This window comes from Lactuca virosa, chromosome 1 (genome assembly GCF_052849685.1).
Source record: "Lactuca virosa cultivar CGN04683 chromosome 1, Lactuca_virosa_CGN04683_v6, whole genome shotgun sequence".
Taxonomy (NCBI): domain Eukaryota; kingdom Viridiplantae; phylum Streptophyta; class Magnoliopsida; order Asterales; family Asteraceae; genus Lactuca; species Lactuca virosa.
Window position 1 is genome coordinate 96284893 of NC_136426.1, and position 14501 is coordinate 96299393.

Genomic DNA, 14501 nt, shown 5'->3' on the forward strand with positions numbered 1-14501 from the left:
AAAATATATAAAGTATAACGGTTTTTTAATTTTAATTTTAATTTTTTTTCTCAATATATAATCAAGTCTAGTGGGGGCTCGCTTTGAGATTAAAGATCGGATTTTAATTAAGACCGGGTCCAGTAACCAAAAACCAGATTTTTAAAGATGTTAATTTTAGTTTTTAAAAAAATAATAAACGTGATGTAATGAGTATGTCGGAGTGCGTTTGGCGCAAAAATGGGATTCATATCTTAGTTCCAGGCACATAAAGATTTTTCATTACCCTTTCTCTCTCTCTCTCTCTCTCTCTCTCTCTCTCTCTGTCACATCAAAAAGCAGTTTCTTTCTTGATTCTTCAAGTAAAGAGAAGGAACTGGATACCATTTCTCCGTTTTAGGTTTTTCTACTAATCCAAACAAATCTCAACTTGTACACTATTTTCGAGTCGATCTGTTGTTGCTTATTGTTCAAAACATCACGAAGATAAATAGAGAGAGAGAAAGTTTGTTTTGAAATCGTCAAAATGGGGTCATCATCAGGTCAGTACGATCTCTCATTTAAGATCTTATTGATCGGAGATTCTGGTGTCGGCAAAAGTAGTCTTCTCGTCAGTTTCATCTCCGACGCCTTCGAAGATCTCGCACCTACCATTGGTAATTTCTCTGTTCAGTTGATTTTTGAATTTTTGAAGTTTAATTGTAAATATTTTGCTGGTTTGAATCGTATTTGGATGTTGATTTATGTTTTATAATTCGATTTATAGGTTTTTTTGTATTTAGAATTCATTTTTTTTTCTTATTATGTGCTCTTAATCCTTGGATATCTGTTATTTAGAGGTTGTTAAGTTTCAATTTCTTACCAACTTTTGCATAAGATATCCACTTTTTTTTTTTTTGGAATAAATTAGTAGTCATTAACCGTTTCTATTTGAATTGCGTATTAAAAATTTAGTTATCTACTAGAAGTTCAAATACACACTCCTCCGAAAATATATGCTAACATTTCCATTTTTATTTATTTGTTCACATAATATTGGTAACATTTTCTTCCATGAAATTCCTCTGTTTTGTATGAAGATTTAGATATTTGACAGATAGGAAGTGAAAATTCCTTTCTTTTATAAACAAATTTACTAAATTATGTGTTAAACCAAACGCTAATATGATTGAATAAATGTGAACTCTATCCGTTACAACTTACAATAAAAGAAACTAATATGTTTGAGTGATGAGATCTAACATATCACTTTGCAAATGGAAATTTGATAAAAATGTTCTTATTCTTGTATCTGCTCATATTGGACAGGTGTTGACTTCAAAATGAAGCAGCTTACAGTTGGAGGAAAAAGATTAAAACTTACAATATGGGACACAGGTAAACATTGCTAATATTATTCAAACAAAATCCATTCCTCTACAACATGTCTTTTTTTATCTTACTCATTGATTTTATCCTTTCATGCTATATAAAGTAAAGTTGTAAAATTGGTATTGTAGCTGGACAAGAAAGATTCAGGACACTAACAAGCTCTTACTACAGGGGTGCCCAAGGGATTATTCTTGGTAATTAATTCATAAATATTTTGTATCTTAATAATACATCATTATTTTTATTACACGTTTACAATGTATTCTAATGTAGTATTCTAATGTAAACTCATGTTTTATAGTGTATGATGTTACAAGAAGAGAAACGTTCACAAACCTTTCGGAAATATGGGCTAAAGAAGTTGACCTTTACTCCACTAATCAAGACTGTGTCAAGATGCTTGTTGGAAACAAAGTTGACAAAGTAAGTTACATTACATATTTTCTTATAATATATTTATATAATTATTACTTATTGAAAATAAATGCTCTATTGCAGGACACTGAAAGATTTGTGAGCAGGGAAGAAGGCATTGATCTTGCAAAAGAGCTCAAATGTTTGTTTCTTGAATGTAGTGCAAGAACTCGTGAAAATGTTCATCAATGCTTTGAAGAACTTGCACTAAAGGTATAAAACAATGAGCAAAATATATAAACCATTGTGACACTAGCATATGATATGCTAATTTCTTTCTTGTTGTTCGTAACATGTACAGATAATGGAGGTTCCGAGTCTTCTAGAAGAAGGGTCTACAATAGTGAAGAGAAATAATATATTGAAGCAAAAACCGGAGAACAACCATGTTGCATCTACCCAAGGATGTTGCTCATAAAGATTGCATGTAAATGATTGGTTTGTTTTAGTTTTTGAAGATAGTGGTTGAGTTTTGTGAGTGATTATAGAAGTTTGTGTAAAGTCTTTTTCTGTTTATTTTCATGTCAATCCTTTTGTTTGAGGATAATAAGAAAGAAAGAAATTCATTGTGCTTTGTATATATAACTTGGAATTCTCAAATGTGTCCTGGGTTTTCATACAAATGGCTAGTGTTTTTATTTAGGCTTCCCTTTGAATTCTTCCTTTTTTAGTCATACTACTAACTAAGGCATAGTCATACTATTAGGAATAAACAAAAACAATAGTTTGTGGTATATATTGTAAATGATTATTACCTCTTTATTCTTTTGTAATACATGTGTGTGAGTTGTTTTTCTCCAATCTTTACGCGTACTTTCACTTGAACACTTGAAACTAGAGTAAAATCATACAAATAAAATCACACATTACCACAAAACAAAACCCAACCCTTCCGATCAACCTATAAATCCCACATCAATCCTCTACTTTCAATTCATCCTTGCACCCTTTTATCTTTCAACCTTCCAACAAAGAAACTTTCATAAATATCGATGGCTGGGTAAGTAGCTCGTGTGGCGCGGCTGGTAGTTAGGACCTGCTTCTTTTTTCTTTTTTTACATTAGTTTTGGAAATATTTTAATTTGTTTATGATTATTGATGGTTTGATATTTTATATTGTATTTTTTATAAAATTAGTTGTTTTTCTAAGAATAAAGAATGTCAGAATCTAATTTCGTAAGAGAAAATTATGATTTTTCGAAGTTTTGCGTTCGACACGATACAATGTATGTGTCATAAAAAAGTGAAATAGAGATTGGTTGCTCGTTAGACAAAACAATCTAAACGAAAGTTGATGTCCTCGTAAATACGAATCCGTCGATATAAAAAACGTCGAGAATTAATTATGAATTTCGCAAGTTCTTTTACAATGTATTTTTTATAGACTGTAAAAATAAAAATACAATGTGAATTAGTCGACGGAGTGTAAATGAAAGTTGTAGTACTCGTCGATACGAAACCGGGGATATAAAGAACATCGAAAATGAAGCTTATATGCAAAAGTTATAATGTGGCACCGTGCGGTCGCGACACGTGGCAGCCGGACACTCCTCCCTTTCTCCCTATGACATCGACACGTGGCAACAGGAGAGGCGGGCATGTCACTAGACGTGACGCGCCTACGCCTGACGCGCCCCCGATTTTGGCTATAAATAGTCAAAATTTTATCACTTTTCACAAATTTTTTTTCCCAAATTCTCTTAAATCTTTCCCACGACCCAAGGACAAAGGTTATGAGTTTTTAAGTGTTAGTAGCGAAACTCTGGAGTATCAGAGAGCCCGGCGAAATAGAGTTTTCGATTTCGAAGTTCTGCCCGTGCATTTTTCGGTTTTTCGCTAGAAAACCTGTAAGTTGAGTTATACTTTATACGCTTTAAGTGTAACTTATATTTATGTTCATAGACGTTATTTTAAACCTACAAATAAGATTTATTAGTACTGATTGATTTTTTTACGGGAGTTATGTCTAAGCTAGATCTGTGAGGTGTTTAAAGTGAAATTTCCAAACGGTACATCTTATTTCTATCACACCTCGGCAGAGCAGACAACAGAAACACCAGGGCTGCGACGCATTGTTGGATCATAGTCAACAAACATATATTGAACATTACAAGACATAAAATAACATATTACAATCTTCCATAAGTCTGGATACAAAAGTACATCATTCAGAATTGCGAAAATACGAAAGTACTTAAACTAGTTCAACAAGTAAATCTAAGTCATAAAAAGGTCTGAGTATAAAGATCAATACAAAAGCGACATGATAGAAGAAAGAGACGAAAAAATGTCACGTAAGAATGTCATTTACTTTTTACAAGTAATAACTCTCCTTTTACCTATGGATGTCGTTTATTAGTGGCTAAATTTTAAAGTTCTCTTATTTCGCTACGTAAAAGGAAAATTTGTACATATTGCTTAACTTGATAAAAAATGATTAATCTTGTTATTGAGTTTTGTGTTTCCTTTGTTTTGGAAGCACGCTGAAGAAATAACACAAATGATCCAATTTTAATGTTTATTGATTGATTAGTTATATCGAATAATATAAAATATTGCGTAACACCCTGAATTCAGGAGGCCTAGAAAGGAAAGGAAACCTCAAAAGAGGAAGTGACTCGTCGAGTAGATGGGTGACTCGACGAGTAGGAGCGCGATTTTGGTCGCGGGTTAAGTGACCTACTCGACGAGTCAGAAGACTGACTCGGCGAGTTGGCCAGGTTTTGGGAAAACCCTAAATGCGGGACTTGTACCCTAATTAAAGAACATTACAACCCTTCTTCAGCCCCCTTGATACTCTCTCAAGTTCAGAACGAAACCCTAGAGTCTCCCTTGAGTTTGTGAGCCATTTTGTGAGTCTTGAAGCATTTTGAAGCTTGGAAGAACAAGAAGAAGGTTGGAAGGTCAAGGAGGAAGGAGTAGATCCAGAAGATTCACTCCATTTGCTGCTCATTTTGGTAATCAAGTTCCTTCCTTGACTTCTAGTTTGATAGATCTCTTTATAGCCATATTTATGAAGCTTATGGACCAAGAATGATTTCTTGTGGGATTTGGATGTCCCCAAGATAGAACCTTTCAGATCTGGGAGTATTTAGAGTAGTAAAGGCATAAAGGTGGAAGCTTTATGCCAATAGAACTCCCCATGCAAAGTTTAAGTGGTTATTATGGCCTTTTGAGCAAAAAGGGCCATGCAAGGGTGCAAAGGTAACAGCTTTGTATGATATCCCGACCCTAGGAGGCCAGATCTGGGTCTTGGATGCCTTGAGCTTGTCTGAAATCGTCTGAATAGTGTTGGACATAGAGAGACTCGGCGAGTCAGTTGTGGGACTCGGCAAGTCAGGCCAGTTCTTGCCCCAAAAACCCTTCTGTTAAGGGTATGAGTTGAGTTTGGAAAGGGACTCAGTCGGCCCGAGCAAAAAGGGTCATGAAGTTCATCGTACTCGACGAGTTCAAGGAAGAACTCGGCGAGTCTAAGGCAATCTCCTTAGTTTATGAAGCTGGACTCGACGAGTTGTTCATACAACTCGGCGAGTCACAAACTAGACGCATTCATATGTGGATGATGAACTCGACGAGTCGGTTGAAGATGGTCCCATTGGCATGGTTGAAGGAGGACCCGTCGAGTTCTTGCTAGACTCGACGAGTAGAGTCGGGGTTGTTTTGGGATTGGAGGAGTATGGACTAGCCCAGTTGGTAGACCAACTCGGCGAGTCAGGTCAACTGGATGTTGACTTTGACAAAGTTTGACCAGGGTTGACTTTTGGATTATTGAGGTCTAAATGTTATTTTGGGTATTGATAGTTCGGGAAGCCGAAGGGTCAGCGGTTCAGAAGTTTCCGGTTAGCAGTCAGAAGTGTTCAACGAGTTTTCACCAGTGCGAGGTGAGTCTCCTCACTGTGTGCATGGGTCTACGGCCACAATGCCGACCCATTATGTTCATGTTTATGTTTATGCTTATATATAGAAGGAATACCCGAGGGTTAGCCCTAGGCACTTATTGATATATGTTCCGGGTTACGACCTGATGCCGGGCGAGGCCCGAGGAATGTTAGGATGCTAGAGGTCTTTGTGATTCTTGCATGTGTCGGTATGATAGGATCCGAACCGAGGGTCCGACGTCGGGGTAAGCCCGAAGTGCGTTAGATAATAGTATGTTTCCGGGCCGGGGGTCCGATGTCGGGGTATTCCCGAGGAAGATTCTTATGTAGTGCGTTAAATTATACTTGTTGTCTTCGTGATACTTGTATGTGCCTGGTAGGGAGGTGAGTGTGGGCGAGGTCCCGTATCTCATCACTAGCTGAGTATGGATGGGGTTCCATATCTCGATATTAGCAGAACAGGGGCGAGGCCTGTGGTAGAAAGGATGTGAGCGTGAGCGGGGGCCCGTATCTTACTACTAGTAGGAGTGTGGACGGGGTTCCACTACTTCAGTAGCAGACCAGGGGCGGGGCCCAAGTTAGGCGAGGCCTTAGATCAGGGCATGGTTAGGGAATGTTTATGTATGTTATTTGATCGTATGTATGAGTATGGCGGGCGAGGCCCAGAGACAGGCGGGGCCTAAGGGAAACAGATCTGTATACCGAGCGGGGCTCGATGCTAGGTGGGACCTGATGCCAGGCGGGGCCTGATGACGGACGGGGTCCGATGGCGGGCGAGGCCCAATGCAGCGGGAGGGGGCCCAGTATGTGATTATGTGCTCACAGTTGTATATGACATGTTTGGATCAGCAGATATGTATGGTATGTGGTAGGTTGGGGAACTCACTAAGCTTCGTGCTTACGGTTTTCGGTTTTGGTTTCAGGTACTTCCGGTAGCGGAGGGAAGGGCTCGGGATGATCGCATGGCACACACCAAGAAGTTTAGCCTGGGATGTTTACTCTGATAAAATGAACAATTGTTTTGAAAAGATACTCTGATTTGTTATAAAACCCTTTTAGTATGATTGAAATGTTTTAATATTCATGGGTTAGTAACGTTTTTAAAAGAAATTTTCGGTCATGATTTTTGGGACGTTTCATATTGGTATGCTACAAGTCAATGGATTTTGTTCGAAATCAATAACCACAAAGAAACAATCATCAAAAATATAATCATCCTCAAAAGCAAAAAAGTTAAAATGGCATAAACATGGAAACATTCACCGGACCAAGTTATCATACGTAAACAAAAACATAAACATAATTAGTAAACATGATCACCTTCTTTACCCAAGTCTGAATCTGAAGCGAATGAAGAAACACCATCCATTTTTTCAAGATCAGCATCTCTGTAAATCCTAACATGTTGCTTCTTCTTTTTCTTGACCTTATTACGCTTCCTATTTTGCTAAATAGTATGGCTAAGCCGACAAGGTGGAAGCTATGCCAACGACGACTAGTCTGAGCAAGTATAATCCGGAACCCGAACCATCTGGTAAGGTCGTCCGCGTGGTAGATATGTAAGCCCACAACATGCAGAGAGTGGCTAACCACATGTGTTTGTGGACCACATTAATACTTTTCTTATTGTTTTTAATTTACTGGAGATTACATTTACCCACATGTTGAATAAAAGCGCATATAGAATAAGCCCAAAAATGTTGCTGTAAACACTGTACAAACTCTTTCCCCCCTTCTAGAAAGGCCAGTTAGAGGATCGATATCCCCCCCCTCCCCGCCCCGCCGGAGGGTTTCAATTTTGGATTAGAAATGATTATACAAGAAATGACTAGAAACAAGAAATTACTGGAAGGTCTCAACAATGGCGAAGAAGCTGACGGAACTGTTCAATGCAAAAATATGGGATGTGATGGCAAAGAACGGAGGAAGAAGATACAAGAATCAAAGCGAATAACTGAATTGTTGAATGGCAGAACTCTGGATTGTTGTGGGGAAGAATGGAGGAAGAAGATGGCATAATAATCAAAGCAAATGACTGAATTGTTCAATGGAAGAAATCTGGAATGTCATGGCAAAAAATGGAGGAAAAAAGAGGATTCAAGAATCAAGAATGCAAATGTCGAAAACATCACTATATATATATATATATATATATATATATATATATATATATATATATATATATATATATATATATATATATACATATATATATTGTGACAACCCGAAAATTTTTGCCTTGTAACGCCAGTACAATCAACCTTAAGTCAGACTCACTCCTGCTATCATTCAACACTGTTTAGAGTCTGTTTGGGTGTTTTAAGCCTAGTTCATTCCAGGAAGGAGTGTTAGGATATAGCTGCTGAAGTTCAAACCATCAAACAAAGCCATAAACTCCATCATGTGGAGTTTACGGCCGTAAACATGGAGTTTACGGCCGTAAACTCAACCATGGCCGTAAACCCCTCCTATATATATGAGATCACTTCATTCTTCTCATTCTTTTCCTTCCTTGGCTGAAATCTCCCCATTCTCTCTCAAGTATCATCGAGACTTCACTCCCGATCTTCATCAAAGGGCCTCCAAAGTGTGAGTACTCTTCCCCTAACTAAGTTGTATGCTAGAAACACTTTATCTACACTTTGAAATCATCCAATTCTCAAGAACAAAAGGAGTTTACGGCCAAGAGCATCTCCCTTGGCCGTAAACCCCTATAAAGGTGCCATTTGAGCCTTAAACTCTTCCTAAGGCTTGGATTTGAGGCTAGAACACTCCCTTGTGTTTTGTAAGACCTTGAATCATCACCAAACTCATCATTAAAGAGAGTTTACGGCCAGGAGTTTACACCTTGGCCGTAAACCCTTGTAGTTGTCATGATTTGGACCTTAAACACATCTAGACCTTTACTAACCATTGGAACACTTGAGCCTTTGAAACTCCTTGCCTTTAAGACCCAATAAGACACCATTTGGTGAGTTTACGGCCATAGGGTTTATGGTGTGGCCGTAAACACCTCAACACCCTCCATTAAGTTGGTCTTTCTCATCCTTGTGTAGAGCAATGGTCCCTCAAGATTCCCTAGCCTTCAAACACCCACTTATGCATGTTTGACCATGAGTTTACGACCGTAAACTCCCTTGGCCGTAAACACCAAACCATGGCCTTAAACACCCTTTAGATGAATCACATGTGATTCCAACACTTGGTCAAAGTGTTTCCTAGTCCCGGAAGGTGTTTCCTTGCATTTGGTTGCTTCTAGACACTATATTTATGTCAATATATGCCATTATATGTCATTTAGGACTCGTTAAGTCTCGGGACTTCATTCGTGGAACTTCTCATCCTTACAGGCATATTCGTTGAATCACCCACATCAGGTGAGTTCATACCCCTACACTTTTACTGGTTTTAAAATGTTTTAGGGGGGAATACAAGCCAAACTCAAAGTATTTTATTAAGTTTTAAACTTATTAATACAAATAAATGATTTCCATGTTTAATAACTTACTCGGATATTTTATTCATTTTGTAATATGTTGAGCATAAGGGAAATTGTTATATTGGAAATCTAATTTCATAGCTTTCAGAAAGGATTTTACAAAGCATTTTCATATCAATTCTATTAAACTATAATGGGTATAGTTTGGGATAACCCTCTAGGCAGTTTTCACCAAATCAGATTTCATGAATAAATATGTATAAACTATGGCAGATTTAGTTTATGTTATATATTTTCTCAGGAGTATAAAGTACTATTATTCAAGGTTAATTATTGTTTTATACTGTTTCTCGCTAGTAAACTAGATTATACAGAATTGTGAGGCTCTACTTCAATACTGTACCCTTTAGTGTACGGAACTAAATCCTATCATAGTATAACCAGAGTCTCCTGGAGGGAGAGCGTGAGATTTGTGAATAGATCTATTCGGGACTGACAATCCCACACCAGAACTGCTAGCTACAGTTAGGCAGGCATGCCTGTGGTGGACAAATGTCATTTAGCTTAAACGCCTAAAGAACGTTATAAAGGTCTCTAGGTCATATCAAGTATGGTTATACGACTCGCAAATAAGTATAAACTAACTTTGGTTTTACGGATTCTATTCTTCATTTGTTTTATTTTGAGTAATAAAACTACTTTCATATATATATTGATAGTAATCATGGATTTCTAAACTTACATCTCTACATCTAGGACGGATAACATGTTTTTAGGGAAAATATAGGATTTTCCCAGGATAACACCGACATTCTAAAAACTGATGATTTATTATTCCACTAACGGATATTCATATTCATTCCATGACTCCTTGGATTGTGCATATCTAGTATGAACCGAGAAGTCATGGAAGGAATGGGTTTTCAAACACGCTTTTTATAAGAAAATATAGGATTTTCTTGAGGAACACTTTTCAAAAGGATTCAAAGAACATTTTCCACCAAAACCAAATGCTTATGAACTCACCAGCTTTATGCTGATATACTTTCAAAACTGCTTGTATTCTCAGGGAATTAGTAGGCAGGTACTTCTAGGATTTTGGAGAAGTCGGCGCATTAGAGTCACGTCTTTCCATTTTACTCTTGATAAGAACAAAACTATGTATTAAGATAATGTAAACCTTTTTCATATATGTATTCAATGTTTGGTTGTGTTTACTATGCTTGCTATGAAACAACTGTTGTGATACTACACATGACGTCAACCACCCCCGAACGTTTCCGCCGTTCCGATTTGGGGGTGTGACAGATTGGTATCAGAGCGCTTGTTTATAGCGAACTAAGTATACCGAACCTTACATGGTATACAACTATAAACACTAAGGGGCCTAAGTGCTCTAAACTAAAAGTATATTTTCGAAATATAATGTATTTTTGTAACAAGTTTACTAGTATGCATACATAACAGAACCAGAGTCATATATAGAACGAAACAAAAGTATTTGGATGTTGGGACACTGCGGTTAAACCTGGGCAGTTATGTAATCATGTCTAGGGTCAATATAGCCTGATCAACTATATTCATTCGAGACATGACCAACATGTGCTTGGGAGTGACTGTGGTGTTGCAGCAAGCCTAAAACTTACCTAGATACCATGAGAGTTCTAGAATCAAACATAAGGGTTAAAAATACTATAGGAGTATATTAGGGTGCTATAACGACCGAACCGGAAACTTACCCAGGAGAATCAATCATGTAACTATAATACATTGGAAGTATTATAGATTCGATGCCTATTAACTATCCCTTTACCATCACCTCGCGTAGATAGCATGGCTGGATTCCATCTCCCTGGCGACCCGTACTTTCCCAACCAAGGAGATGGCGGATGGATCGAGCCAGAGCCAGAAGGAAACCATGAAATTCCTTTGGACGATGATTTTGCCGAACCATTTCCTGAAGAGACTGACCCGGAACCCGAAGTCGAGAACCTACCTCAAGTGACCCCAATACCAAATCCTAACCCTCAAGTTGGATTCCAAGGTCCAACGCCTATGTGGGTCGGGAGTTTGAATAGGTGGAGCCACGAGCAAGACCAACCCCTCCCATACGATGAAAACCGCAACTTCTACAATTTGAATGAAGGAGGCCCTGCGGACAGGGCCCTTCCAATCCTGATACGCCGAGTGACTCGCAATGAGGAACTGGGTATGGCAACCTTTCAGCGAACTATGGAGCTCGAAGCGGATTCAAACGCCAACATGGACCGCATTCGTCGCCTCGAGATTTCTCATGCGAGAGCTGTAAGGAACGATGAAGCTCTGCAACGAGAGTTAGCTACAACCCGAGCCGAAGTCACAGAGCTCCGAGCACGTCAGTCAGAGTACGAGAGGTGCCTTCTTGGTGTGGAACGCCTGCTGGCCGAATTAAGGTTTCACCTGAGGAGTAACCGTCGCCGATAGGGGAATGCTCTACTCACCCTTCCATTTGGCCTAAGGAATGACTTTCATATTTATATTCTAAGTAGATCTTTTCTGTAAACATCTCTGTCTTTCTTGTTGCCAATATTTTCTCCTTATTAGTATGACTTAGACCTACTTTTAGGTCAAGGCTTCCGAAATATGTGTAATCTCAGTTTCAGTTATGATGGCAACAACCATATTTTAGATAAAGATGATCTTTGTCAAAAGTATACCTTAGATAGTTAGCATGCAAATTAAGAAACATTATCAAGGTCCTATCACTATTTTGTCTTCAAAACACGTATCATAGGATTTACTTAGACGATCATTCCTTTTCCCCATCAATTTCATATCAGTCCTCATGAAAACTTCGATGTCCTAGTCGGCACGGGATGGTTAAGCCCCAAATCATGCTGATATCATTTGCTTCGAGAAAGCAATTCGTCTCAATCTTTCCCTCTGACGAGGTCCTCCCTGGTTATAGTGATAAAAATTTGTTCAAACCTTCGTATCATTTCCTACGCCAAGGCCCAAAAGTATCTGCGAAAAGGGATGCCATGCATTCCTGGCTCATGTGGTTGATGAGACGCAAAAAGTTAAAGACCTCGAGAGCATCTCCGAAGTCTGTAACCTTCCTGATGTCTTCCCCAAAGACATTCCAGGGATTTCTTCCGAGTGTCAAGTTAAATCCCGTATCGACTTGATCCTCGAAACTACCCTTATAGCTAAATCTCCATATCGTCCAGAGCCGACGAGAATGTGAGAGTTATCCAGCCAACACAATGAGCCGAACAACAAGGAGTCCGTAAGTTTATTGTATGTGAACTTTATTGCGTTCAAATCTTTTTCTATTCTTTCTAGGACCACATCATGGGGATGTGGGTCGAATCGATGAGAGTCAGATAGCAAAACGGGAAATCCCAATGCATAGATAAATATTTAGGATACATCCAAAGGCAACCGTTGTTGCTCACAAGCTTCTTTTCTTGACATATAGCAGATCATGCCTCCGAAGGAACATAACCAACCCACTAGTAAGACACCAGTCCTCCAGATGGACTCAGCTACGTTCCAAGCTACTGTCACGGCAGCTGTAACAGCCGCCCTAGCTGTTCTTAACGCTAACAACCCAAATGGGAATGGGAATAGTTTCCACACCTCGAACTGTAGCAACACACCAGGAGACCAACAAGGGCTTATTCTGGAGGACACTCCAACTCCCAAACCTAAGAGCGCCAAACGAAAATTCTGGATCAAGATGAAGAACAAGTCGTCTCAGAAAATTACCAAGAGACGACAACCCGAAATAACTCCTACAACCACCACATCCGCCCAACCAATGCCAACGCCAGTGCGGCAATATGCTGGAAAACTTCCAATTTGCGAGAAATGCAACTTCCACCACGTAGGAAAGTGTCGTAAACTTCGATGTAAGAACTGCAACAGGCAAGGACGCACCACACGAGACTGCAGGGCATTTGCACAGCCAAACACCTCGATTACTAGCGTAAAGATGGATCAAGTTGGCTACAATTATGGCGAACTCGGACATTTCGAAAGAAATTGTCCAAGGGTTAAGGATGGCCAGGAAACTCGTTTCGCAAAGACCCCGACCCAACACATCACTTCCACTACCGATGCCAGCTTAGTTCAAGTGTGCGGTACATGTGGAGAAATGGGACATTTCAAAAGGGACTGCCCAACAGAGAAGAACAATGAGGAAACGGGAGGAGTCTGACCTCAGGGAATGAGGAAGCATCAAAGAACCCTGCTATGTTTTGGTATGTTTTCACAAACCCTAATAATTGCTCATAATCGTGATTACTTCCTCGTCCAAATTGAATCATGATGTTCTTATAAAATTTAAAGCCCTAATGAGTAAATTATGATAGCTTAGTGAATACGTTAGGTTCAGTTGTAGTTATACCTGGCTTGTGTACAGCAAACAATCATAGAGAGATCTAGTAAGAACCATTTCATGAAAGTTCATAGCTTCAAAACATCAGAACCCTCGTGTTAGTAGTACCTGTTAACTTTGAGTCAAACACAGAAAACACCAGAGACATTCACCCAGGGGCATCAATGTTCTAACAAAGCGATCCTTCCAAACCAACTTAACAATCGATTCTACGACATCATCCTGTTTAGCCGACTGAGTCTATGTTATACCAAACCCTGTTGTCTTAAATCGTTTGATCGCAAAACTCTCGTCGCTCGTAACAGAAAACTAGATGCGAACTTCGAAAATTCATCTCTCTTCGAAAACCGAAGGTGTCTATGCGAAGAGTATGAATCAGAACCAGCGGGTACAATAGTGAAGATCCGCTGAAACATCTGGCGAGAGCCCGAATACAAGAAGGAGAGACTCACCTGTGTCTACCTTCGAGAAGTAATCCGTTTTCGTGGTATACCTGTAATCATTACCTCCGACCGGGTTAGCTAGTTTACTTAGAGAACTTAGCAACATGCATCCCGTCTTTCACGTGTCGAACCTAGATAAGTGTCTGTCCGATGAGACACTTGCGATTCCCCTCAACAATATCGATTTAAACAAGAGTCTACACTTCGTGTAGGAATCATTTGAACTCATGGACCAGAAAGTTCAAGCGCATGAAACGAACGTCGTATCCGCATAGTGAAGGTTCATTGGGATACCAAACGAGAACTTGAATTCACTTGAGAGCACGAGAATCCAAGGAAACAGAAGTACCCCCATCTCTTTTAGGTTCACGAGTCGTATCATTATTCTTGAATTTCGGGACTAAATTCCATCTAACGGGGGGATGATGTGACAACCAGTAAATTTTTGCCTTGTAACCCCAGTACAATCAACCTTAAGTCAAACTCACTGCTGCTATCATGCAGCACTGTTTAGAGTCTGTTTGAGTGTTTTAAGCCTAGTTCATTCCAGGAAGGAGTGTTAGGATATAGCTGCTGAAGTTAAAACCATCAAACAA

General features: G+C 39.1%; 1 protein-coding gene across 1 annotated transcript; it reads left to right on the forward strand.

The window, feature by feature from the left end:
- The first annotated feature begins 260 nt into the window (after positions 1–260).
- Positions 261–2406, forward strand: LOC145151978 (ras-related protein RABC2a-like). Its single transcript, XM_079075375.1, has 6 exons — positions 261–635; positions 1288–1356; positions 1479–1544; positions 1652–1773; positions 1849–1977; positions 2066–2406. Exons 1-6 carry the CDS (start codon positions 506–508, stop codon positions 2180–2182), a joined length of 633 nt encoding a protein of 210 aa, XP_078931501.1. The 5' UTR covers positions 261–505; the 3' UTR covers positions 2183–2406.
- The last annotated feature ends 12095 nt before the right edge of the window (positions 2407–14501 follow it).

Excerpts from the sequence above, each read along its gene's own strand:
- LOC145151978 (XM_079075375.1), top strand. The coding sequence starts at position 506 with ATGGGGTCATCATCAGGTCAGTACGATCTCTCATTTAAGATCTTATTG. Across the intron at positions 1,774-1,848 it reads TTGGAAACAAAGTTGACAAA|GACACTGAAAGATTTGTGAG; the intron begins GTAAGTTACATT and ends GCTCTATTGCAG. Across the intron at positions 1,978-2,065 it reads TTGAAGAACTTGCACTAAAG|ATAATGGAGGTTCCGAGTCT; the intron begins GTATAAAACAAT and ends TAACATGTACAG.